Consider the following 26868-nt stretch of genomic DNA (forward strand, 5'->3'; position numbering starts at 1 on the left):
TTCTAGGGAACGGTTGCTCCCTTGGCTTATAGGACAGAGAAGGAGGGACGGAGGTGGAGATGGAGAGAGAGAGTGAGCGAGACAGAGCGAGAGAGAACACTGGGCCAAAGTGTGTTACTGATATCAGACAAGACGGTGAACGGTGGGTCGGACATTAATTAATCATTTCCTGTTTCTGAAAAGCAATAATTGATCATTATAATAATCATCAATCATTACACACACACACACACACAGTCAGGTATGAGAGAGAGAGAGAGAGAGAGAGAGAGAGAGAGCTGCATGGAGGGAGAGAGAGAGAGAGAGAGAGCTGCATGGAGGGAGTAGAGAGAGAGAGAGAGCTGCATGGAGGGAGTAGAGAGAGAGAGCTGCATGGAGGGAGTAGAGAGAGAGAGCTGCATGGAGAGAGTAGAGAGAGAGAGAGCGCATGGAGGGAGTAGAGAGAGAGAGAGAGAGAGCTGCATGGAGGGAGTAGAGAGAGAGCTGTATGGAGAGTGTAGAGGGAGAGAGCTGCATGGAGGGAGTAGAGAGAGAGAGAGAGAGCTGCATGGAGGAAGTAGAGAGAGAGAGAGAGCTGCATGGAGGGAGTAGAGAGAGAGAGAGCTGCATGGAGGGAGTAGAGAGAGAGAGAGCTGCATGGAGGGAGTGGAGAGAGAGAGAGAGCTGCATGGAGGGAGTAGAGAGAGAGAGAGAGATGCATGGAGGGAGTAGAGAGAGAGAGAGCTGCATGGAGGGAGTAGAGAGAGAGAGATGCATGGAGGAGTAGAGAGAGAGCTGCATGGAGAGGAGAGAGAGAGAGAGCTGCATGGAGGGAGTAGAGAGAGAGAGAGCTGCATGGAGGGAGTAGAGAGAGAGAGAGAGAGGGATGCATGGAGGGAGTAGAGAGAGAGAGAGAGAGAGATGCATGGAGGGAGTAGAGAGAGAGAGAGAGCTGCATGGAGGGAGTAGAGAGAGAGAGAGAGCTGCATGGAGGGAGTAGAGAGAGAGAGATGCATGGAGGGAGTAGAGAAAGAGCTGCATGGAGGGAGTAGAGAGAGAGAGAGCTGCATGGAGGGAGTAGAGAGAGAGAGCTGCATGGAGGGAGGAAACTTTTCAGATGTAAAACCAGGATCAGGGAATTAGTTGATAATTTATTGAGAAAATGTATTCATTATCACCATTAATTGATTAGATGAATCATCGGAGTGCGAGGTCAGGACATTGCCTCGAGACAAGTCCTTTTCATCACTGTTTGACGTCTGCCTGCATAATGAGGGAGACTGATCTGGCCATAGCCAACTATGACGTCAGTTTAACATCTCGTTTGGATTTACATTTGGTTGAGTTGTAAACTAACGTGACGCAACAAAACAATTCATCATGTCATTGGATTTAGGTTTACCGTCGGGTAAAACATAAAGACCATTCAACATCACGTAGATTTACTGTATGCTTACCTGCCTCGGTGTGGTCCTGTACACCCGCGGTCCTTCCACAGGGGGCTGAATTTCATACTTGTAATAAAAACATCGAATACAAACACCAACTTTTCCCTCATTTGTGTTGCGCACACTAACTATGTAAACTGAGATTCAATTGGCACGTGCACATTCGTGCTGAGTTGAGCAAAACAAATTAGGAAAAAAAAATCCAGCGGTTGTATTTAATAAACGTTATTATTAAAACTATGAATTGCAGCACCCCGCGGAAACACCGTAGTTGTACGGGACAAACATGTTCAGAATTGACATTTTATAAGAATTGACTGATGGTGACTCAATGTTGTCGCTTGCAAACCCCGCGACCAGTGACCAAAAGGCAACTCCGCCTCGATATAAGAGAACGGAGTTGCGCGTTCCTCGGCTTGCTGCGTGAACAACCACTTTGAGTTGCTCGGCTCTGCTCAGCGCGGTGTGACATGAGTCCCGAACTACCGAGGCAGGTAACGGACAACCGGAATTTAGCTCCTGGACGAAAATAAAGAGAGAGAAAGACACGGAGAGAGATTATATAGTAACCCCCTATTTGACAGGGATATTAAAGGGATGATCGAGTGATTGTAACGGCACCGGGAGGCAACTTTTATCTCCTTTTGTTTCTGGCAACCTTTCTTCTGCTCAGCCTCGTAGCGTTTATGTGACGTGGACAACTCTGTGAGCGACTGCGTTTTGACCGGTCAGTAGCGTCTTCAGGAATATATATAGGCTAGAATGTTATTTTTATTCTTGAAATCATCAATTAAATTAATTCCATTAAAATGCTGTTCAGAACAGCACGGGGATTTTGGGAATCATTTAAAGGAAATATGTATCTTTTAATCACATTTTGGCTCATTGTTTTTTTTTTCATCCTAAAAATATTATGATGATGACAGCTGAATGTGTCTATTTTTAACCGTCGTTTTTACATAACTGGTAACTGGTCTGTTTTACCCAGGTCTGTTTTTATAAGACGAGAAGACCGAATAACTTCAGCTTTCAATGCTGTACCCTTTATCTTGGTACATAGCCTTTATCAATGTTGTACCCTGTACCTTGGTACATAGCTTCTATCAATGCTGTACCCTTTATCTTGGTACATAGCCTTTATCAATGTTGTACCCTGTATCTTGGTACATAGCTTCTATCAATGCTGTACCCTTTATCTTGGTACATAGCCTCTATCAATGCTGAACCCTGTATCTTGGTACATAGCCTCTATCAATGCTGAACCCTGTATCTTGGTACTTAGCCTCTATCAATGCTGTACCCGTTATCTTGGTACATAGCCTCTATCAATGTAAAAAAACAGTACCCTGTATCTTGGTACATAGCCTCTATCAATGCTGTCGTTATCTTGGTACATAGCCTCTATCAATGCTGTACCCGTTATCTTGGTACATAGCCTCTATCAATGCTGAACCCTTTATCTTGGTAAATAGCCTCTATCTGTCCACCAAGGGACAGATGGGTTGTGATAATTCATGGAAACACACATACAGCCAGTGGCAAAATAAATATTAAAAAACAGAGCAAACTTCCTCACATCACAATATCCCTCACAGAACTGTCATTCAGCATAACCTTCCTCACATGCATCATAATATCCCAGACAGAACTGTCATTCAGCACAACCCTCCTCACATGCATCATAATATCCCAGACAGAACTGTCATTCAGCATAACCTTCCTCGGTCCTGTACTGAAACAGGTCCTTCTACAGATGTTACTTCCTTAAGTTAATTGGACCACTCTTTTGTTGCTGTGAATATTCCTGCTGTAAGTGTATTTGATGTTTTAAAAAGACTTCTAAAGTTTGTCATTTCCAATTTCAGGCTTAATTTTGCCCGATCAAAATATTTATTATAATCCACGTAATAATTAACATTTCCAGTTGATGCAGGATTATTTTCCTGCTCTACAACTGTTTCATGGGATAACATTCTCTTCTCTGTCTTGTATTGAAACACAGGTCCTTCTACAACTGTTTCATGGGGTAACATTCTCTCCTCTGTCTTGTATTGAAACACAGGTCCTTCTACAACTGTTTCATAGGATAACATTCTCTCCTCTGTCTTGTATTGAAACACAGGTCCTTCTACAACTGTTTCATGGGATAACATTCTCTCCTCTGTCTTGTATTGAAACACAGGTCCTTCTACAACTGTTTCATGGGGTAACATTCTCTCCTCTGTCTTGTATTGAAACACAGGTCCTTCTACAACTGTTTCATGGGGTAACATTCTCTCCTCTGTCTTGTATTGAAACACAGGTCCTTCTACAACTGTTTCATGGGATAACATTCTCTCCTCTGTCTTGTATTGAAACACAGGTCCTTCTACAACTGTTTCATGGGATAACATTCTCTCCTCTGTCTTGTATTGAAACACAGGTCCTTCTACAACTGTTTCATGGGATAACATTCTCTCCTCTGTCTTGTATTGAAACACAGGTCCTTCTACAACTGTTTCATGGGATAACATTCTCTCCTCTGTCTTGTATTGAAACACAGGTCCTTCTACAACTGTTTCATGGGATAACATTCTCTCCTCTGTCTTGTATTGAAACACAGGTCCTTCTACAACTGTTTCATGGGATAACATTCTCTCCTCTGTCTTGTATTGAAACACAGGTCCTTCTACAACTGTTTCATGGGATAACATTCTCTCCTCTGTCTTGTATTGAAACACAGCTCCTTCTACAACTGTTTCATGGGATAACATTCTCTCCTCTGTCTTGTATTGAAACACAGGTCCTTCTACAACTGTTTTTAACAAAAAAGCATTTCTCCGTCTTTATTTTTTAGTTAAAACATGTCTGTTCCTGTCTGTGTGTTTAAATGAAGAGAGGTGCCAACTGTCTGTGTGTTTAAATGAAGAGAGGTGCCAACTGTCTGTGTGTTTAAATGAAGAGAGGTGCCAACTGTCTGTGTGTTTAAATGAAGAGAGGTGCCAACTGTCTGTGTGTTTAAATGAAGAGAGGTGCCAACTGTCTGTGTGTTTAAATGAAGAGAGGTGCCAACTGTCTGTGTGTTTAAATGAAGAGAGGTGCCAACTGTCTGTGTGTTTAAATGAAGAGAGGTGCCAACTGTCTGTGTGTTTAAATGAAGAGAGGTGCCAACTGTCTGTGTGTTTAAATGAAGAGAGGTGCCAACTGTCTGTGTGTTTAAATGAAGAGAGGTGCCAACTGTCTGTGTGTTTAAATGAAGAGAGGTGCCAACTGTGTGTTTAAATGAAGAGAGGTGCCAACTGTCTGTGTGTTTAAATGAAGAGAGGTGCCAACTGTCTGTGTGTTTAAATGATGAGAGGTGCTAACTGTCTGTGTGTTTAAATGAAGAGAGGTGCCAACTGTCTGTGTGTTTAAATGAAGAGAGGTGCCAACTGTCTGTGTGTTTAAATGAAGAGAGGTGCCAACTGTCTGTGTGTTTAAATGAAGAGAGGTGCCAACTGTCTGTGTGTTTAAATGAAGAGAGGTGCCAACTGTCTGTGTGTTTAAATGAAGAGAGGTGCCAACTGTCTGTGTGTTTAAATGAAGAGAGGTGCCAACTGTCTGTGTGTTTAAATGAAGAGAGGTGCCAACTGTCTGTGTGTTTAAATGAAGAGGTGCCAACTGTCTGTGTGTTTAAATGAAGAGAGGTGCCAACTGTCTGTGTGTTTAAATGAAGAGAGGTGCCAACTGTCTGTGTGTTTAAATGATGAGGTGCCAACTGTCTGTGTGTTTAAATGAAGAGAGGTGCCAACTGTCTGTGTGTTTAAATGAAGAGAGGTGCCAACTGTCTGTGTGTTTAAATGAAGAGAGGTGCCAACTGTCTGTGTGTTTAAATGAAGAGAGGTGCCAACTGTCTGTGTGTTTAAATGAAGAGGTGCCAACTGTCTGTGTGTTTAAATGAAGAGAGGTGCCAACTGTCTGTGTGTTTAAATGATGAGAGGTGCCAACTGTCTGTGTGTTTAAATGAAGAGAGGTGCCAACTGTCTGTGTGTTTAAATGATGAGAGGTGCCAACTGTCTGTGTGTTTAAATGAAGAGAGGTGCCAACTGTCTGTGTGTTTAAATGAAGAGAGGTGCCAACTGTCTGTGTGTTTAAATGAAGAGAGGTGCAAACTGTCTGTGTGTTTAAATGAAGAGAGGTGCAAACTGTCTGTGTGTTTAAATGAAGAGAGGTGCCAACTGTCTGTGTGTTTAAATGATGAGAGGTGCCAACTGTCTGTGTGTTTAAATGAAGAGAGGTGCCAACTGTCTGTGTGTTTAAATGAAGAGAGGTGCCAACTGTCTGTGTGTTTAAATGAAGAGAGGTGCCAACTGTCTGTGTGTTTAAATGAAGAGGTGCCAACTGTCTGTGTGTTTAAATGAAGAGAGGTGCCAACTGTCTGTGTGTTTAAATGATGAGAGGTGCCAACTGTCTGTGTGTTTAAATGAAGAGAGGTGCCAACTGTCTGTGTGTTTAAATGATGAGAGGTGCCAACTGTCTGTGTGTTTAAATGAAGAGAGGTGCCAACTGTCTGTGTGTTTAAATGAAGAGAGGTGCCAACTGTCTGTGTGTTTAAATGAAGAGAGGTGCCAACTGTCTGTTTAAATAAAGAGAGGTGCCAACTGTCTGTTTAAATGAAGAGAGGTGCCAACTGTCTGTGTGTTTAAATGAAGAGAGGTGCCAACTGTCTGTGTGTTTAAATGATGAGAGGTGCCAACTGTCTGTGTGTTTAAATGAAGAGAGGTGCCAACTGTCTGTGTGTTTAAATGAAGAGAGGTGCCAACTGTCTGTGTGTTTAAATGAAGAGAGGTGCCAACTGTGTGTTTAAATGATGAGAGGTGCCAACTGTGTGTTTAAATGAAGAGAGGTGCCAACTGTGTGTTTAAATGAAGAGAGGTGCCAACTGTCTGTGTGTTTAAATGAAGAGAGGTGCCAACTGTCTGTGTGTTTAAATGAAGAGAGGTGCCAACTGTCTGTGTGTTTAAATGATGAGAGGTGCCAACTGTCTGTGTGTTTAAATGAAGAGAGGTGCCAACTGTGTGTTTAAATGAAGAGAGGTGCCAACTGTCTGTGTGTTTAAATGAAGAGAGGTGCCAACTGTCTGTGTGTTTAAATGAAGAGAGGTGCCAACTGTCTGTGTGTTTAAATGAAGAGAGGTGCTAACTGTCTGTTTAAATGAAGAGAGGTGCTAACTGTCTGTTTAAATGAAGAGAGGTGCCAACTGTCTGTGTGTTTAAATGTAGAGAGGTGCCAACTGTCTGTGTGTTTAAATGAAGAGAGATGCCAACTGTCTGTGTGTTTAAATGAAGAGAGGTGCCAACTGTCTGTGTGTTTAAATGTAGAGAGATGCCAACTGTCTGTGTGTTTAAATGAAGAGAGGTGCCAACTGTCTGTGTGTTTAAATGTAGAGAGGTGCCAACTGTCTGTGTGTTTAAATGAAGAGAGGTGCCAACTGTCTGTGTGTTTAAATGAAGAGAGATGCCAACTGTCTGTGTGTTTAAATGAAGAGAGGTGCCAACTGTCTGTGTGTTTAAATGAAGAGAGATGCCAACTGTCTGTGTGTTTAAATGAAGAGAGGTGCCAACTGCCTGTGTGTTTAAATGATGAGAGGTGCCAACTGCCTGTGTGTTTAAATGAAGAGAGGTGCCAACTGCCTGTGTGTTTAAATGAAGAGAGGTGCTAACTGTCTGTGTGTTTAAATGATGAGGTGCCAACTGTCTGTGTGTTTAAATGAAGAGAGGTGCCAACTGTCTGTGTGTTTAAATGAAGAGAGGTGCTAACTGTCTGTGTGTTTAAATGATGAGGTGCCAACTGTCTGTGTGTTTAAATGAAGAGAGGTGCTAACTGCCTGTGTGTTTAAATGAAGAGAGATGCCAACTGTCTGTGTGTTTAAATGAAGAGAGGTGCTAACTGTCTGTGTGTTTAAATGAAGAGAGGAGCCAACTGTCTGTGTGTTTAAATGAAGAGAGATGCTAACTGTCTGTGTGTTTAAATGAAGAGAGGTGCTAACTGTCTGTGTGTTTAAATGAAGAGAGGTGCTAACTGTCTGTGTGTTTAAATGAAGAGAGGTGCCAACTGCCTGTGTGTTTAAATGAAGAGAGGTGCTAACTGTCTGTGTGTTTAAATGAAGAGAGGTGCTAACTACCTGTGTGTTTAAATGAAGAGAGGTGCTAACTGTCTGTGTGTTTAAATGAAGAGAGGTGCTAACTGTCTGTGTGTTTAAATGAAGAGAGCTGCTTACTGTCAGTGTGTTTAAATTAAGAGAGGTGCTAACTGTCTGTGTGTTTAAATGAAGAGAGGTGCTAACTACCTGTGTGTTTAAATGAAGAGAGGTGCTAACTGTCTGTGTGTTTAAATGAAGAGAGGTGCTAACTGTCTGTGTGTTTAAATGAAGAGAGATGCCAACTGTCTGTGTGTTTAAATGAAGAGAGGTGCCAACTGCCTGTGTGTTTAAATGATGAGAGGTGCCAACTGCCTGTGTGTTTAAATGAAGAGAGGTGCCAACTGCCTGTGTGTTTAAATGAAGAGAGGTGCTAACTGTCTGTGTGTTTAAATGATGAGGTGCCAACTGTCTGTGTGTTTAAATGAAGAGAGGTGCTAACTGTCTGTGTGTTTAAATGAAGAGAGGTGCTAACTGTCTGTGTGTTTAAATGAAGAGAGCTGCTTACTGTCAGTGTGTTTAAATTAAGAGAGGTGCTAACTGTCTGTGTGTTTAAATGAAGAGAGGTGCTAACTGTATGTGTGTTTAAATGAAGAGAGGTGCTAACTGTCTGTGTGTTTAAATGAAGAGAGCTGCTTACTGTCAGTGTGTTTAAATTAAGAGAGGTGCCAACTGTCTGTGTGTTTAAATGAAGAGAGGTGCTAACTGTCTGTGTGTTTAAATGAAGAGAGGTGCTAACTGTCTGTGTGTTTAAATGAAGAGAGGTGCTAACTGTCTGTGTGTTTAAATGAAGAGAGCTGCTTACTGTCAGTGTGTTTAAATTAAGAGAGGTGCTAACTGTCTGTGTGTTTAAATGAAGAGAGGTGCTAACTGTATGTGTGTTTAAATGAAGAGAGGTGCTAACTGTCTGCGCTTGTTTCTCCCTCTGTCCACAGATTCATTGACTGCTTTCCTCGACCCTGGAGGTGGGAGGAAGGAGAGAAGAAGAGAGGGAACGAGGAAAAATAGGAAGATAGACATCCTCCCTGGAGGTTTGGGAGAAAGGGAGAAAAAGAGAGAGAGAATGAGAAAGTGAGAACATTAAACTGAGGGGCTAATACCATCATTCCTTAGGGGAGAGAGAAAAAGACAGAGAGGGAGAGAGAGAGGGAACGAGAGAGAGCGTAGAGAGGGACATAGAGAGAGAGAGAGAGAGAGAGGGGGACAGAGAGAGAGAGGAGAGAGTGACATAGAGAGAGGAGAGAGGGACATAGAGAGAGAGAGAGGGACATAGAGAGAGAGAGAGGGACATAGAGAGAGAGAGAGAGGGACATAGAGAGAGGGACATAGAGAGAGGGACATAGAGAGAGGAGAGAGGGACATAGAGAGAGGAGAGAGGGACATAGAGAGAGGAGAGGGACATAGAGAGAGGAGAGAGGGACATAGAGAGAGGAGAGAGGGAGAGAGAGAGAGGAGAGAGGGACATAGAGAGAGAGGGACATAGAGAGAGGGACATAGAGAGAGGAGCGAGGGACATAGAGAGAGGAGAGAGGGACATAGAGAGAGGAGAGAGGGACATAGAGAGAGGAGAGAGGGACATAGAGAGAGGAGAGAGGGACATAGAGAGAGGAGAGGGGGACATATAGAGAGAGAGAGGGACATAGAGAGAGGGACATAGAGAGAGGAGCGAGGGACATAGAGAGAGGAGCGAGGGACATAGAGAGAGGAGAGAGGGACATAGAGAGAGGAGAGAGGGACATAGAGAGAGGAGAGGGGGACAGAGAGAGAGAGAGAGAGAGAGAGAACAAGAAAATGAGGTAATGAGAAAGAAATGAACCCAGAAGGACTGCGACCACCAGCCCTGAGGGTGATGACGAGGACCATCAGGATCTGGTCCTAGATCAGAGCGCACCGTTGAAGAATAGTAATGTGTTGGTTGCATAAGGGCTGCACTGAGATCAGTTCTGACAGAGAAGCCTGGTCAAATGGGAGCAACCTGGTCAAACAGGAGCTGGAGGACACCATGAACCTGACCTAGAATCAGTGATGGTCATCACCGTCTGGTCACCACATATGTACGGATGTACTATGGCACTTTACCACCACAAATGAGATTCTAGACACTAAACCTAACCTTAAATCTTTCCTAATCTATCCTAATCTTACCCCCTAAACCTAACCTTAAATCTTTCCTAATCTCACCCTAACCTTAACCCTTCCTAATATAACCTAATCCTACTCCCTAACCCTAACCTTAAATCTTTCCTTATTTAACCTAATCTCACCCCCTAATCCTAACCTTAACCCTTCCTAATCTAACCTAATCTAACCCTAACCTTAACCCTTCCTAATCTAACCTAATTTTACCCCCTAACGCTTTCCTAATCTAACCTAATCTAACCCCCTAACCTTAATGCTTTCCTAATCTAACCTAATCTAACCCCGAAACCCTAACCGGAATGATTTTCTAATCTAACCTAATCTAACCCCCTAACCTTAATGATTTCCTAATCTAACCTAATCTATAAAACGTGCTAGTGTTAGTAAGATAAGACGTGCTCGTAAGATAAGACGTGCTAGTAAGATAAGACGTGCTAGTGAGATAAGACGTGCTAGTGAGATAAGACGTGCTAGTGAGATAAGACGTGCTAGTGAGATAAGACGTGCTAGTGAGATAAGACGTGCTAGTGAGATAAGACGTGCTAGTAAGATAAGACGTGCTAGTGCTAGTAAGATAAGACGTGCTAGTAAGATAAGACGTGCTAGTGTTAGTAAGATAAGACGTGTTAGTGAGATAAGACGTGCTAGTGAGATAAGACGTGCTAGTAAGATAAGACGTGCTAGTAAGATAAGACGTGCTAGTGAGATAAGACTTGCTAGTGCTAGTAAGATAAGACGTGCTAGTGCTAGTAAGATAAGACGTGCTGGTAAGATAAGAGGTGCTAGTAAAATAAGAACAAGGGTGTTGCTGTTTGATTCTGAAGATAGAGCCAGTTCCTAATCTGACCCCTCACCTTAGCCTAAGTAACTTTGACCTTTTATCCCTTATCCTTATCCCACGTTAAGGACAAATAGCTCAAGTAGCTTGGACTTACCCCTAACCTTGCACATACATTCTGATGATACAGTCCTCTACTGCTGCTGCAGTGTCATGAGTAGCATTATATAAGGGCTGTACTGAGGTCAGTGTTGACAGACAGAGCAAGCCTTGAGTGGACAAGACAGCACCATGAAGCTGACCCTGGACCAGTTATCAGCCCAGCTCAGCTTCACTCCTCTGCTGCATGTAGAGAACGCCACACAGGCCAGACTCAACAAAAGTTACAGCTTCTACGACTCCCTCCTCCTCCCCTCCTCCTCCTCCTCATCCCTCCTTCCCCCTGAGTCTCTCCTCCCGTCTTCCTCCCTCTACCCTCCTGATCCTCCCCTCTTCTCCTCCTCCTCGTCCCTCTTCCCCTCGTCCCTCCTCCCTCCTGATGATTCAGAGCTGACCAGTTTGTTATGGACGGTCCATGAGCCTACCACAGTGGCTCTGACACTCATGTACTGCCTGTCCTTCCTGGTGGGGTTCGTAGGGAACATCATGTCAATGAAGGTGCTGACCAACCGCCGTAGCGCGAGGCTAGCCGCGGTCAGCGCGACACGGTACCTCCTGGTTAACCTGGCGGTGTGCGACCTGGCCGTGGTGTGTGTCTGCATGCCCATAACGCTGGGTCACCAGATCTACTCGGCCTGGGTCTACGGGGACTTCCTGTGCCGGGCGGTCCCCTTCACCCAGGCCGTCTCCGTGTCGGCTAGCGTGCTAACGCTAACGGTCATCAGCGTCAATCGTTACTTCAGCGTACGCTGCCCGCTCCGCGCCCGCTCCCTCTTCACCCGCCGCCGGATCCTCGGGACGGTCGCCGTGGTGTGGGTGGTGTCATCGGCGATCTGCGCCCCATTGGTGTTCATGAACCGGCGAGATGAGATCAGCCTGGGGGCGTCGTTTGTGATCCCTGTGTGCCAGGAGGTGTGGCCGGGGCCGCGTCTGAAACAGGGCTACACCGTCCTGCTCTTCGTGGCGCTATACTGCATCCCTGTGACCTTTAACCTCACCATCGGCTTCCTGACTGGCCGCCGGCTCTGGGGGGACGGGAAGCGGACGTTTACGGAACTCGACTCCCGAAGCCGAGCGCTGCACACTGAGCGTCTCAAGACGAGGAAGAAGATCGCCAAAATGGTGGTGTCCCTGGTGCTGCTGTTTGCAGTTTCCTGGCTGCCCCTGTATCTGGCTGAGTTCTGGATCGACCGAGTGCAGCATCCGCCATCTTGGCTCATGCAGAGCCAACCCTTTGCCCAGTGGCTGGGCCTCACCAACTCCAGCCTCAATCCTATCTGCTACTGTTTCATAGGTAGGACTCTGCTGTGTCCTCATTCATCAGGACTTCCTGCTTCTTATCACATCATATTCTGTTCATAACTCATTGAAATGTATGAATGAATTAATGAAAAAAAACAGCCAGCATTCACTAGATGTAGTCTCAGTTGGTATTTAGATGATGGAATGTTCTTTTTAATGCATCTGTTCCCAAAATAACATCCTGTTTGTCCTGTCCTGTCCTGACCCCTTCTTCTTCTTCTATGTTATCCTCTTCCTGTTTGTCCCCCTCATCTTCTTCTTCTGTTATCCTCTTCCTGTTTGTCCCCTTCTTCTTCTATGTTATCCTCTTCCTGTTTGTCCCCTTCTTCTTCTATGTTATCCTCTTCCTGTTTGTCCCCTTCTTCTTCTTCTTCTTCTTCTTCTTCTTCTTCTTCTTCTTCTTCTTCTTCTTCTTCTTCTTCTTCTTCTTCTTCTTCTTCTTCTTCTTCTTCTTCTTCTTCTTCTTCTTCTTCTTCTTCTATGTTATCCTCTTCCTGTTTGTCCCCTTCTTCTTCTTCTTCTATATTATCCTCTTCCTGTTTGACCTCTTCTTCTTCTTCTATGTTATCCTCTTCCTGTTTGTCCCTTCTTCTTCTTCTTCTTCTTCTTCTTCTTCTTCTTCTATGTTATCCTCTTCCTGTTTGTCCCCTTCTTCTTCTTCTATATTATCCTCTTCCTGTTTGACCTCTTCTTCTTCTTCTATATTATCCTCTTCCTGTTTGACCTTTTCTTCTTCTTCTATGTTATCCTCTCCCTTAACAGGGGATCTCCACCGTGGGGCCAAGGTGTTCCGTACCCACTACCACCGCCGGATCGCTGCTCTCTTTGGTTCCTCTTTCGCCAACTCCGCCACGACCACTGCCGCCGAGGGAGGAGTAGCCGCGGCAACCGTGGCCGCGTCCACGGCAGCCATTCCCAAGTTGTTTACCTTTTCCAGGGCGGCAGGGGCGCCAGGCAAGATGGAGGACGGGTCTGATAACAGTCTGTCTGACTGGTACAAGTCCAGCCCCAGTGTGTGTGAGAAATCCCTACTACCCAGTCATCCTGACAGGCCACAAACACTCTCTATACGGACCGTCTGTGGGGACATAATGGACACCTCTCCTTTAAATAGAGACTGTGGGGGTAGGAAGGACACACTCCCTTTAAGAAGACACTCTGAGGACGAACGAGGGGACACCCTCCCTTTATGGCCTTTAGCATCTGAGGACAGAAGAGACACCTTGCATTTAAGACCGGCCTTTGGGGACAGACTGGACACCCAGATTGGACACCTCCCTTTAAGGCAAATCTTCCCTTTAAGCACTGTCTCTGTGGACAGCAGAGTGGACACCTCTCCTTTAAGGCAAATCTTCCCTTTAAGCACTGTCTCTGTGGACAGCAGAGTGGACACCTCTCCTTTAAGGCAAATCTTCCCTTTAAGCACTGTCTCTGTGGACAGCAGAGTGGACACCTCTCCTTTAAGACCAGATGGTGGGGGTGAGAAAACAGACAGCCTAACTTTAAGAGGAGACACTTCTCCTTTAAGTCGAGACTCTGCGGACATTATATCAGACCATATAACAAGCCTGTGAACTCTGTGGATCGTCAGATGAAGTCAGAGAGAGAGACAGAGACAGAGAGGCCTGGGAGGTAATCACTAATCTACAGGGGAGATGATCACTGGGAGGGATAAACACACATCCTGGATCGATAGACTGTCTGTTGTATCATCAACACAGTGGAACCTGGTTCTCTGTTACCATGCTGACAGACAGCAGTGGAGGACTCATTCTGTTACCATGCTGACAGAAACAGAGGACTCATTCTGTTACCATGCTGACAGAAACAGAGGACTCATTCTGTTACCATGCTGACAGACAGCAGCCGTCGGACTCATTCTGTTACCATGCTGACAGAAACAGAGTACTCATTCTGTTACCATGCTGACAGAAACAGAGGACTCATTCTGTTACCATGCTGACAGACATCAGTGGAGGACTCATTCTGTTACCATGCTGACAGACAGCAGTAGTAAAGACTCATGATGTTACCATGCTGACAGACATCAGCAGAGGACTCATTCTGTTACCATGCTGACAAACAGCAGCAGAGGACTCATTCTGTTACCTTGCTGACAGACAGCAGTAGTAAAGACTCATTCTGTTACCATGCTGACAGACATCAGCAGAGGACTCATTCTGTTACCATGCTGACAGACATCAGCAGAGGACTCATTCTGTTACCTTGCTGACAGACAGCAGCAGAGGACTCATTCTGTTACCATGCTGACAAACAGCAGCAGAGGACTCATTCTGTTACCATGCTGACAGACAGCAGTAGTAAAGACTCATTCTGTTACCATGCTGACAGACATCAGTGGTAAAGACTCATTCTGTTACCATGCTGACAGACAGCAGTGGAGAACTCATTCTGTTACCATGTTGACAGACAGCAGTGGAGGACTCATTCTGTTACCATGCTGACAGAAACAGATGACTCATTCTGTTACCATGCTGACAGACAGCAGTGGTAAAGACTCATTCTGTTACCATGCTGACAGACAGCAGTAGAGGACTCATTCTGTTACCATGCTGACAGACAGCAGTATTAAAGACTCATTCTGTTACCATGCTGACAGACAGCAGTGGAGGACTCTTTCTGTTACCATGCTGACAGACAGCAGTAGTAAAGACTCATTCTGTTACCAAGCAGAGGACTCATTCTGTTACCATGCTGACAGACAGCAGTGGAGGACTCATTCTGTTACCATGCTGACAGAAACAGAGGACTCATTCTGTTACCATGCTGACAGAAACAGATGACTCATTCTGTTACCATGCTGACAGACAGCAGTGGTAAAGACTCATTCTGTTACCATGCTGACAGACATCAGCAGAGGACTCATTCTGTTACCATGCTGACATAAACAGAGGACTCATTCTGCTACCATGCTGACAGAAACAGAGGACTCATTCTGTTACCATGCTGACAGGCAGCAGTGGAGGACTCATTCTGTTACCATGCTGACAGACAGAAGCAGAGGACTCATTCTGTTACCATGCTGACAGACAGCAGTGGAGGACACATTATGTTACCATGCTGACAGACAGAAGCAGAGGACTCATTCTGTTACCATGCTGACAGAAACAGAGGACTCATTCTGTTACCATGCTGACAGACAGCAGTAGAGGACTCATTCTGTTACCATGCTGACAGACAGCAGTGGAGGACTCATTCTGTTACCATGCTGACAGAAACAGAGGACTCATTCTGTTACCATGCTGACAGACAGCATTGGAGGACTCATTCTGTTACCATGCTGACAGAAACAGAGGACTCATTCTGTTACCATGCTGACAGAAACAGAGGACTCATTCTGTTACCATGCTGACAGAAACAGAGGACTCATTCTGTTACCATGCTGACAGACAGCAGCCGTCGGACTCATTCTGTTACCATGCTGACAGAAACAGAGGACTCATTCTGTTACCATGCTGACAGAAACAGAGTACTCATTCTGTTACCATGCTGACAGAAACAGAGGACTCATTCTGTTACCATGCTGACAGACAGCAGTAGAGGACTCATTCTGTTACCATGCTGACAGACAGCAGTGGAGGACTCATTCTGTTACCATGCTGACAGAAACAGATGACTCATTCTGTTACCATGCTGACAGAAACAGATGACTCATTCTGTTACCATGCTGACAGAAACAGAGGACTCATTCTGTTACCATGCTGACAGACAGCATTGGAGGACTCATTCTGTTACCATGCTGACAGAAACAGAGGACTCATTCTGTTACCATGCTGACAGAAACAGAGGACTCATTCTGTTACCATGCTGACAGAAACAGAGGACTCATTCTGTTACCATGCTGACAGACAGCAGCCGTCGGACTCATTCTGTTACCATGCTGACAGAAACAGAGGACTCATTCTGTTACCATGCTGACAGAAACAGAGTACTCATTCTGTTACCATGCTGACAGAAACAGAGGACTCATTCTGTTACCATGCTGACAGACATCAGTGGAGGACTCATTCTGTTACCATGCTGACAGACAGCAGTAGTAAAGACTCATTCTGTTACCATGCTGACAGACAGCAGCAGATGACTCATTCTGTTACCATGCTGACAGACAGCAGTAGAAGACTCGTTCTGTTACCATGCTGACAGAGAGCAGCAGAGGACTCATTCTGTTACCATGCTGACAGACAGCAGTGGAGGACTCATTCTGTTACCATGCTGACAGACAGAAGCAGAGGACTCATTCTGTTACCATGCTGACAGACAGAAGCAGAGGACTCATTCTGTTACCATGCTGACAGACAGCAGTGGAGGACTCATTCTGTTACCATGCTGACAGACAGCAGTGGAGGACTCATTCTGTTACCATGCTGACAGACAGCAGTGGAGGACTCATTATGTTACCATGCTGACATAAACAGAGGACTCATTCTGCTACCATGCTGACAGAAACAGAGGACTCATTCTGTTACCATGCTGACAGACAGCAGTGGAGGACTCATTCTGTTACCATGCTGACAGACAGAAGCAGATGACTCATTCTGTTACCATGCCGACAGAAACAGAGGACTCATTCTGTTACCATGCTGACAGACAGCAGTGGAGGACTCATTCTGTTACCATGCTGACAGAAACAGAGGACTCATTCTGCTACCATGCTGACAGACAGCAGTGGAGGACTCATTCTGTTACCATGCTGACAGACAACAGTAGTAAAGACTCATTCTGTTACCATGCTGACAGACATCAGCAGAGGACTCATTCTGTTACCATGCTGACAGACAGCATCAGAGGACTCATTCTGTTACCATGCCGACAGAAACAAAGGACTCATTCTGTTACCATGCTGACAGACAGCAGTGGAGGACTCATTCTGTTACCATGCTGACAGACAGCAGTGGAGGACTCATTCTGTTACCATGCTGACAGACAGCAGTGGAGGACTCATTATGTTACCATGCTGACATAAACAGAGGACTCATTCTGCTACCATGCTGACAGACAACAGTAGTAAAGACTAATTCTGTTACCATGCTGACAGACATCAGCAGAGGACTCATTCTGTTACCATGCTGACAGACAGCATCAGAGGACTCATTCTGTTACCATGCCGACAGAAACAAAGGACTCATTCTGTTACCATGCTGACAGACAGCAGTGGAGGACTCATTCTGTTACCATGCTGACAGACAGAAGCAGAGGACTCATTCTGTTACCATGCTGACAGACAGAAGCAGAGGACTCATTCTGTTACCATGCTGACAGACAGCAGTGGAGGACTCATTCTGTTACCATGCTGACAGACAGCAGTGGAGGACTCATTCTGTTACCATGCTGACAGACAGCAGTGGAGGACTCATTATGTTACCATGCTGACATAAACAGAGGACTCATTCTGCTACCATGCTGACAGAAACAGAGGACTCATTCTGTTACCATGCTGACAGACAGCAGTGGAGGACTCATTCTGTTACCATGCTGACAGACAGAAGCAGATGACTCATTCTGTTACCATGCCGACAGAAACAGAGGACTCATTCTGTTACCATGCTGACAGACAGCAGTGGAGGACTCATTCTGTTACCATGCTGACAGAAACAGAGGACTCATTCTGCTACCATGCTGACAGACAGCAGTGGAGGACTCATTCTGTTACCATGCTGACAGACAACAGTAGTAAAGACTCATTCTGTTACCATGCTGACAGACATCAGCAGAGGACTCATTCTGTTACCATGCTGACAGACAGCATCAGAGGACTCATTCTGTTACCATGCCGACAGAAACAAAGGACTCATTCTGTTACCATGCTGACAGACAGCAGTGGAGGACTCATTCTGTTACCATGCTGACAGACAGCAGTGGAGGACTCATTCTGTTACCATGCTGACAGACAGCAGTGGAGGACTCATTATGTTACCATGCTGACATAAACAGAGGACTCATTCTGCTACCATGCTGACAGACAACAGTAGTAAAGACTAATTCTGTTACCATGCTGACAGACATCAGCAGAGGACTCATTCTGTTACCATGCTGACAGACAGCATCAGAGGACTCATTCTGTTACCATGCCGACAGAAACAAAGGACTCATTCTGTTACCATGCTGACAGACAGCAGTGGAGGACTCATTCTGTTACCATGCTGACAGAAACAGAGGACTCATTCTGTTACCATGCTGACAGACAGCAGTGGAGGACTCATTCTGTTACCATGCTGACAGACAGCAGTGGAGGACTCATTATGTTACCATGCTGACATAAACAGAGGACTCATTCTGCTACCATGCTGACAGAAACAGAGGACTCATTCTGTTACCATGCTGACAGACAGCAGTGGAGGACTCATTCTGTTACCATGCTGACAGACAGAAGCAGATGACTCATTCTGTTACCATGCGACAGAAACAGAGGACTCATTCTGTTACCATGCTGACAGACAGCAGTGGAGGACTCATTCTGTTACCATGCTGACAGAAACAGAGGACTCATTCTGCTACCATGCTGACAGACAGCAGTGGAGGACTCATTCTGTTACCATGCTGACAGACAACAGTAGTAAAGACTCATTCTGTTACCATGCTGACAGACATCAGCAGAGGACTCATTCTGTTACCATGCTGACAGACAGCATCAGAGGACTCATTCTGTTACCATGCCGACAGAAACAAAGGACTCATTCTGTTACCATGCTGACAGACAGCAGTGGAGGACTCATTCTGTTACCATGCTGACAGACAGGAGCAGAGGACTCATTCTGTTACCATGCTGACAGACAACAGTAGTAAAGACTCATTCTGTTACCATGCTGACAGACAGCAGCGGAGGACTCATTCTGTTACCATGCTGACAGAAACAGAGGACTCATTCTGTTACCATGCTGACAGCAAGCAGCGGAGGACTCATTCTGTTACCATGCTGACAGCAAGCAGCGGAGGACTCATTCTGTTACCATGCTGACAGACAGCAGCGGAGTACTCATTCTGTTACCATGCTGACAGCAAGCAGCCGAGTACTCATTCTGTTACCATGCTGACAGACAGCAGTGGAGGACTCATTCTGTTACCATGCTGACAGACAACAGTAGTAAAGACTCATTCTGTTACCATGCTGACAGACATCAGCAGAGGACTCATTCTGTTACCATGCTGACAGACAGCATCAGAGGACTCATTCTGTTACCATGTTGACAGACATCAGTAGAGGACTCATTCTGTTACCATGCTGACAGATAGCAGTAGTAAAGACTCATTCTGTTACCATGCTGACAGACAGCATCAGAGGACTCATTCTGTTACCATGCTGACAGACAGCAGTGGAGGACTCATTCTGTTACCATGCTGACAGACAGCATCAGAGGACTCATTCTGTTACCATGTTGACAGACATCGGTAGAGGACTCATTCTGTTACCATGCTGACAGAAACAGAGTACTCATTCTGTTACCATGCTGACAGAAACAGAGGACTCATTCTGTTACCATGCTGACAGACAGCAGTAGAGGACTCATTCTGTTACCATGCTGACAGACAGCAGTGGAGGACTCATTCTGTTACCATGCTGACAGAAACAGATGACTCATTCTGTTACCATGCTGACAGAAACAGATGACTCATTCTGTTACCATGCTGACAGAAACAGAGGACTCATTCTGTTACCATGCTGACAGAAACAGAGGACTCATTCTGTTACCATGCTGACAGAAACAGAGGACTCATTCTGTTACCATGCTGACAGAAACAGAGGACTCATTCTGTTACCATGCTGACAGACAGCAGCCGTCGGACTCATTCTGTTACCATGCTGACAGAAACAGAGGACTCATTCTGTTACCATGCTGACAGAAACAGAGTACTCATTCTGTTACCATGCTGACAGAAACAGAGGACTCATTCTGTTACCATGCTGACAGACATCAGTGGAGGACTCATTCTGTTACCATGCTGACAGACAGCAGTAGTAAAGACTCATTCTGTTACCATGCTGACAGACAGCAGCAGATGACTCATTCTGTTACCATGCTGACAGACAGCAGTAGAAGACTCGTTCTGTTACCATGCTGACAGAGAGCAGCAGAGGACTCATTCTGTTACCATGCTGACAGACAGCAGTGGAGGACTCATTCTGTTACCATGCTGACAGACAGAAGCAGAGGACTCATTCTGTTACCATGCTGACAGACAGAAGCAGAGGACTCATTCTGTTACCATGCTGACAGACAGCAGTGGAGGACTCATTCTGTTACCATGCTGACAGACAGCAGTGGAGGACTCATTCTGTTACCATGCTGACAGACAGCAGTGGAGGACTCATTATGTTACCATGCTGACATAAACAGAGGACTCATTCTGCTACCATGCTGACAGAAACAGAGGACTCATTCTGTTACCATGCTGACAGACAGCAGTGGAGGACTCATTCTGTTACCATGCTGACAGACAGAAGCAGATGACTCATTCTGTTACCATGCCGACAGAAACAGAGGACTCATTCTGTTACCATGCTGACAGACAGCAGTGGAGGACTCATTCTGTTACCATGCTGACAGAAACAGAGGACTCATTCTGCTACCATGCTGACAGACAGCAGTGGAGGACTCATTCTGTTACCATGCTGACAGACAACAGTAGTAAAGACTCATTCTGTTACCATGCTGACAGACATCAGCAGAGGACTCATTCTGTTACCATGCTGACAGACAGCATCAGAGGACTCATTCTGTTACCATGCCGACAGAAACAAAGGACTCATTCTGTTACCATGCTGACAGACAGCAGTGGAGGACTCATTCTGTTACCATGCTGACAGACAGCAGTGGAGGACTCATTCTGTTACCATGCTGACAGACAGCAGTGGAGGACTCATTATGTTACCATGCTGACATAAACAGAGGACTCATTCTGCTACCATGCTGACAGACAACAGTAGTAAAGACTAATTCTGTTACCATGCTGACAGACATCAGCAGAGGACTCATTCTGTTACCATGCTGACAGACAGCATCAGAGGACTCATTCTGTTACCATGCCGACAGAAACAAAGGACTCATTCTGTTACCATGCTGACAGACAGCAGTGGAGGACTCATTCTGTTACCATGCTGACAGACAGCAGTGGAGGACTCATTCTGTTACCATGCTGACAGACAGCAGTGGAGGACTCATTATGTTACCATGCTGACATAAACAGAGGACTCATTCTGCTACCATGCTGACAGAAACAGAGGACTCATTCTGTTACCATGCTGACAGACAGCAGTGGAGGACTCATTCTGTTACCATGCTGACAGACAGAAGCAGATGACTCATTCTGTTACCATGCGACAGAAACAGAGGACTCATTCTGTTACCATGCTGACAGACAGCAGTGGAGGACTCATTCTGTTACCATGCTGACAGAAACAGAGGACTCATTCTGCTACCATGCTGACAGACAGCAGTGGAGGACTCATTCTGTTACCATGCTGACAGACAACAGTAGTAAAGACTCATTCTGTTACCATGCTGACAGACATCAGCAGAGGACTCATTCTGTTACCATGCTGACAGACAGCATCAGAGGACTCATTCTGTTACCATGCCGACAGAAACAAAGGACTCATTCTGTTACCATGCTGACAGACAGCAGTGGGGGACTCATTCTGTTACCATGCTGACAGACAGGAGCAGAGGACTCATTCTGTTACCATGCTGACAGACAACAGTAGTAAAGACTCATTCTGTTACCATGCTGACAGACAGCAGCGGAGGACTCATTCTGTTACCATGCTGACAGAAACAGAGGACTCATTCTGTTACCATGCTGACAGCAAGCAGCGGAGGACTCATTCTGTTACCATGCTGACAGCAAGCAGCGGAGGACTCATTCTGTTACCATGCTGACAGACAGCAGCGGAGTACTCATTCTGTTACCATGCTGACAGCAAGCAGCCGAGTACTCATTCTGTTACCATGCTGACAGACAGCAGTGGAGGACTCATTCTGTTACCATGCTGACAGACAACAGTAGTAAAGACTCATTCTGTTACCATGCTGACAGACATCAGCAGAGGACTCATTCTGTTACCATGCTGACAGACAGCATCAGAGGACTCATTCTGTTACCATGTTGACAGACATCAGTAGAGGACTCATTCTGTTACCATGCTGACAGATAGCAGTAGTAAAGACTCATTCTGTTACCATGCTGACAGACAGCATCAGAGGACTCATTCTGTTACCATGCTGACAGACAGCAGTGGAGGACTCATTCTGTTACCATGCTGACAGACAGCATCAGAGGACTCATTCTGTTACCATGTTGACAGACATCGGTAGAGGACTCATTCTGTTACCATGCTGACAGATAGCAGTAGTAAAGACTCATTCTGTTACCATGCTGACAGACAGCAGCAGAGGACTCATTCTGTTACCATGCCGACAGACAGCAGTAGAGGACTCATTCTGTTACCATGCTGACAGATAGCAGTAGTAAAGACTCATTCTGTTACCATGCTGACAGACAGCAGTGGTAAAGACTCATTCTGTTACCATGCTGACAGACAGCAGCAGAGGACTCATTCTGTTACCATGCTGACAGACAGCAGCAGAGAACTCATTCTGTTACCATGTTGACAGACAGCAGCAGAGGACTCATTCTGTTACCATGCCGACAGAAACAGAGGACTCATTCTGTTACCATGCCGACAGAAACAGAGGACTCATTCTGTTACCATGCTGACAGACAGCAGCAGAGGACTCATTCTGTTACCATGCCGACAGAAACAGAGGACTCATTCTGTTACCATGCCAACAGAAACAGATGACTCATTCTGTTACCATGCTGACAGACAGCAGCAGAGGACTCATTCTGTTACCATGTTGACAGACAGCAGCAGAGGACTCATTCTGTTACCATGCCGACAGAAACAGAGGACTCATTCTGTTACCATGTTGACAGACAGCAGTGGAGGACGCATTCTGTTACCATGCTGACAGACAGCAGCAGATGACTCATTCTGTTACCCTGCTGACAGACAGCAGTGGAGGACTCATTCTGTTACCATGCTGACAGAAACAGAGGACTCATTCTGTTACCATGCTGACAGAAACAGAGGACTCATTCTGTTATCATGCTGACAGACAGCAGTGGAGGACTCATTCTGTTACCACCACTGAACATGACTTGTTATTATGTTGTGTCCTATGTCCAGATTAAATTCCTGCTACAACTGCAACAAATGATTGTGTGGTATCAGTGTTGGGGTGAATCAGAATGTCTGATGTGTTTTTTTTCAGGTGTTCCTCGTGGAATGTTTTGTTCAGAGAAAATAAACCATTTGTGACCTCATTCTGTTAGCATTTCAGAATGTTGGAATACTAGAATGTTAAAATGTTACAGCAAAATGTTAGAATACTAGAATGTTAAAATGATACAGCAGAATGTTAGAATACTAGAATGTTTAAATGATACAGCAGAATGTTAGAATACTAGAATGTTAAAATGATACAGCAGAACGTTGGAATACTAGAATGTTAAAATTATACAGCAGAATGTTAGAATACTAGAATGTTAAAATGTTACAGCAGAATGTTGGAATACTAGAATGTTAAAATGATACAGCAGAATGGTAGAATACTAGAATTGGAAGCCATGCAATTACAACCCAACACAACAGACACTGGCCAATGAGGAGAGGATAGTCACTAGATGGTCACGCTAGCGAGGACAAAGGTGGTGTAACGGCAGATTTCCTCCTCTTCATCTGAAGAGGAAGTGTAGCAGGGATCGGACCAAAAGCAGCGTGGTAAGTGTCCATATCGTTTATTATAAAACATAAACTGAACACTATGAAAATACAAAAACAATAAACGAATACGTGAAAGAACAAAACCAAAAAACACAGACACGGAAACAAACATCCACAAACCAACAGTGAAACCCAGGCTCCCTCAGTATGATTCTCAATCAGAGACAACTAACGACACCTGCCTCTGATTGAGAACCATACCAGGCCGAAACAGAAACCTAAACATAGAAACACAAAACATAGACTGCCCACCCCAACTCACGCCCTGACCACACTAAATACAGACCAAACAAAGGTCAGAACTTGACAGGGGGCATCATTATTGGCCGTGTCTGACATCTGTACTGCCTACTACTTACTAAAACTACGTACTGTGTACTACTGATCGTACTACATAGTATTTAGATTGTACCGTGTAGAAAAAAACGAATGCAGTAAGCACCAAATATCAGCGTACTGCTCACCCATACTGAGAATGTGTCATCAAATGCTCAAATGCGTTGATTCCTGCCATTCGTTCACTTGGGTACAGGGCGTCCCCACCCACGTAGAAAATACTACAGTTTACTATCGAATACCTCATTTAAAAAAAAAATTTTTTTTAAATTTTTAAATTTAACCTTTATTTAACTAGGTAAGTCAGTTAAGAACAAATTCTTATTGACAGAACAATGACGGCCTTCCCCGGGCCGAACCCGGACGACACTGGGCCAATTGTGTGCCGCCCAACGGGAGCCGGATGTGATGCAGCCTACAGTACTTACAGTACTACTGTAGAATACTATATTACACACTGTAGTATCCCTTGATCGTGTGCTGTACTTACTATATGATGTTGTAGTAGTATACTGTAGAATACTATAGTACACAGTGTAGTATCCCTTGATCATGTGCTGTACTTACTATATGATGTTGTAGTAGTATACTGTAGAATACTATAGTACACACTGTAGTATCCCTTGATCATGTGCAGTACTCACTATATGATGTTGTAGTAGTATACTGTAGAATACTATATTACACACTGTAGTATCCCTTGATCATGTGCTGTACTTACTATATGATGTTGTAGTAGTATACTGTAGAATACTATAGTACACACTGTAGTATCCCTTGATCATGTGCTGTACTTACTATATGATGTTGTAGTAGTATACTGTAGAATACTATAGTACACACTGTAGTATCCCTTGATCATGTGCTGTACTTACTATATGATGTTGTAGTAGTATACTGTAGAATACTATAGTACACACTGTAGTATCACTTGATCATGTGCTGTACTTACTATATGATGTTGTTGTAGTATACTGTAGAATACTATATTACACACTGTAGTATCCCTAGATCATGTGCAGTACTTACTATATGATGTTGTAGTAGTATACTGTAGAATACTATAGTACACAGTGTAGTATCCCTTGATCATGTGCTGTACTTACTATATGATGTTGTAGTAGTATACTGTAGAATACTATACTACACACTGTAGTATCCCTTGATCATGTGCTGTACTTACTATATGATGTTGAATTTTTTTTTTAACAAAAAGAAAACACTAGTCAATACTGCAGTAATACCGCCCCAACAGGTCCACAGATGACACGATCGACATCGCACTGCACACTGCCCCATCTGGACAAAAATAATACCTATGTGAGAATGCTGTTCATTGACTACTGCTCAGCATTCAACACCATTGTACCCTCCAAGCTCATCATCAAGCTGGAGGTTCTGGGTCTCAACCCCTAACTGTGCAACTTAGTCTTGGACTTTCTGATGGCCTGCCCCAAGGTGGTGAAGGTAGGAAACAACATCTAACCCACAACACTGGGGCCCCACAAGGGTGTGTGCTCAGCCCTCTCCTGTACTCCCTGTTCACCCATGACTGCGTGGCCATGCACCCCTCCAACTCAATCATCAAGTTTGCAGATGACACAACAGTAGTGGGCTTGATCACCAACAACGACGAGACAGCCTACAGGGAGGAGGTGAGGGCCCTCGGAGTGTGGTGTCAGGAAAACAACCTCTCACTCAACGTCAACAAAACAAAGGAGATGATCGTGGACTTCAGGAAACAGCAGAAGGAGCACCCCCCTATCCACATCGAAGGGTCAGCAGTGGAGAAGGTGGCAAGTTTTAAGCTCCTGGGCATATACATCACAGACAAACTGAAATGGTCCACCCACACAGACAGTGTGGTGAAGAAGGCACACCAGCACAACATAAGTGTTATTGTGGTCTGTAGTACTGACTGAAGTGTTTTTGTGGTCTGTAGTACTGACTGAGGTGTTTTTGTGGTCTGTAGTACTGACTGAGGTGTTTTTGTGGTCTGTAGTACTGACTGAGGTGTTTTTGTGGTCTGTAGTACTGACTGAGGTGTTTTTGTGGTCTGTAGTACTGCCTGAGGTGTTTTTGTGGTCTGTAGTACTGACTGAAGTGTTTTTGTGGTCTGTAGTACTGACTGAGGTGTTTTTGTGGTCTGTAGTACTGACTGAGGTGTTTTTGTGGTCTGTAGTACTGACTGAGGTGTTATTGTGGTCTGTAGTACTGACTGAGGTGTTTTTGTGGTCTGTAGTACTGACTGAGGTGTTATTGTGGTCTGTAGTACTGACTGAGGTGTTATTGTGGTCTGTAGTACTGACTGAAGTGTTTTTGTGGTCTGTAGTACTGACTGAGGTGTTATTGTGGTCTGTAGTACTGATTGAGGTGTTTTTGTGGTCTGTAGTACTGACTGAGGTGTTGTTGTGGTCTGTAGTACTGACTGAGGTGTTATTGTGGTCTGTAGTACTGAATGAAGTGTTTTTGAAACAACATCTCCACTTTGCTGATCCTCAACACTGAAGTGGAAGCCGATGAAGGCAGCCACCTCTCTGATTCAGAGGGGGTTTTGGGTTCAATTCAGGGTTAAATACGAAAGACGCATTTTGGTTTAAAGCATTCAGTTGTGCAACTGATTAGATATCCCCTTCCCACATTACAATATGTCTCTTATGGAAGATGTCAAACCTTCTGGGGAAAACAATAGAATAACGATATTAAATAGGACCAATCCAGCTCCAGAACCAGCATAGCCCAGCCAGCTGGCTGATCTTTTCAATAA

At 44.8% G+C, this 26868-nt stretch overlaps 1 protein-coding gene across 1 annotated transcript; it reads left to right on the forward strand.

The window, feature by feature from the left end:
- Positions 1–10792: 10792 nt before the first annotated feature.
- LOC135535715 (QRFP-like peptide receptor) lies at positions 10793–25517 on the forward strand. The gene is made up of 3 exons (XM_064962147.1): positions 10793–11954; positions 12725–12973; positions 25453–25517. The coding sequence occupies exons 1-3, from the start codon at positions 10793–10795 to the stop codon at positions 25515–25517; spliced, it is 1476 nt and encodes a 491-aa protein (XP_064818219.1).
- Positions 25518–26868: the final 1351 nt, after the last annotated feature.

This window comes from Oncorhynchus masou, unplaced genomic scaffold, assembly GCF_036934945.1.
Source record: "Oncorhynchus masou masou isolate Uvic2021 unplaced genomic scaffold, UVic_Omas_1.1 unplaced_scaffold_504, whole genome shotgun sequence".
In the NCBI taxonomy this organism is placed as follows: domain Eukaryota; kingdom Metazoa; phylum Chordata; class Actinopteri; order Salmoniformes; family Salmonidae; genus Oncorhynchus; species Oncorhynchus masou.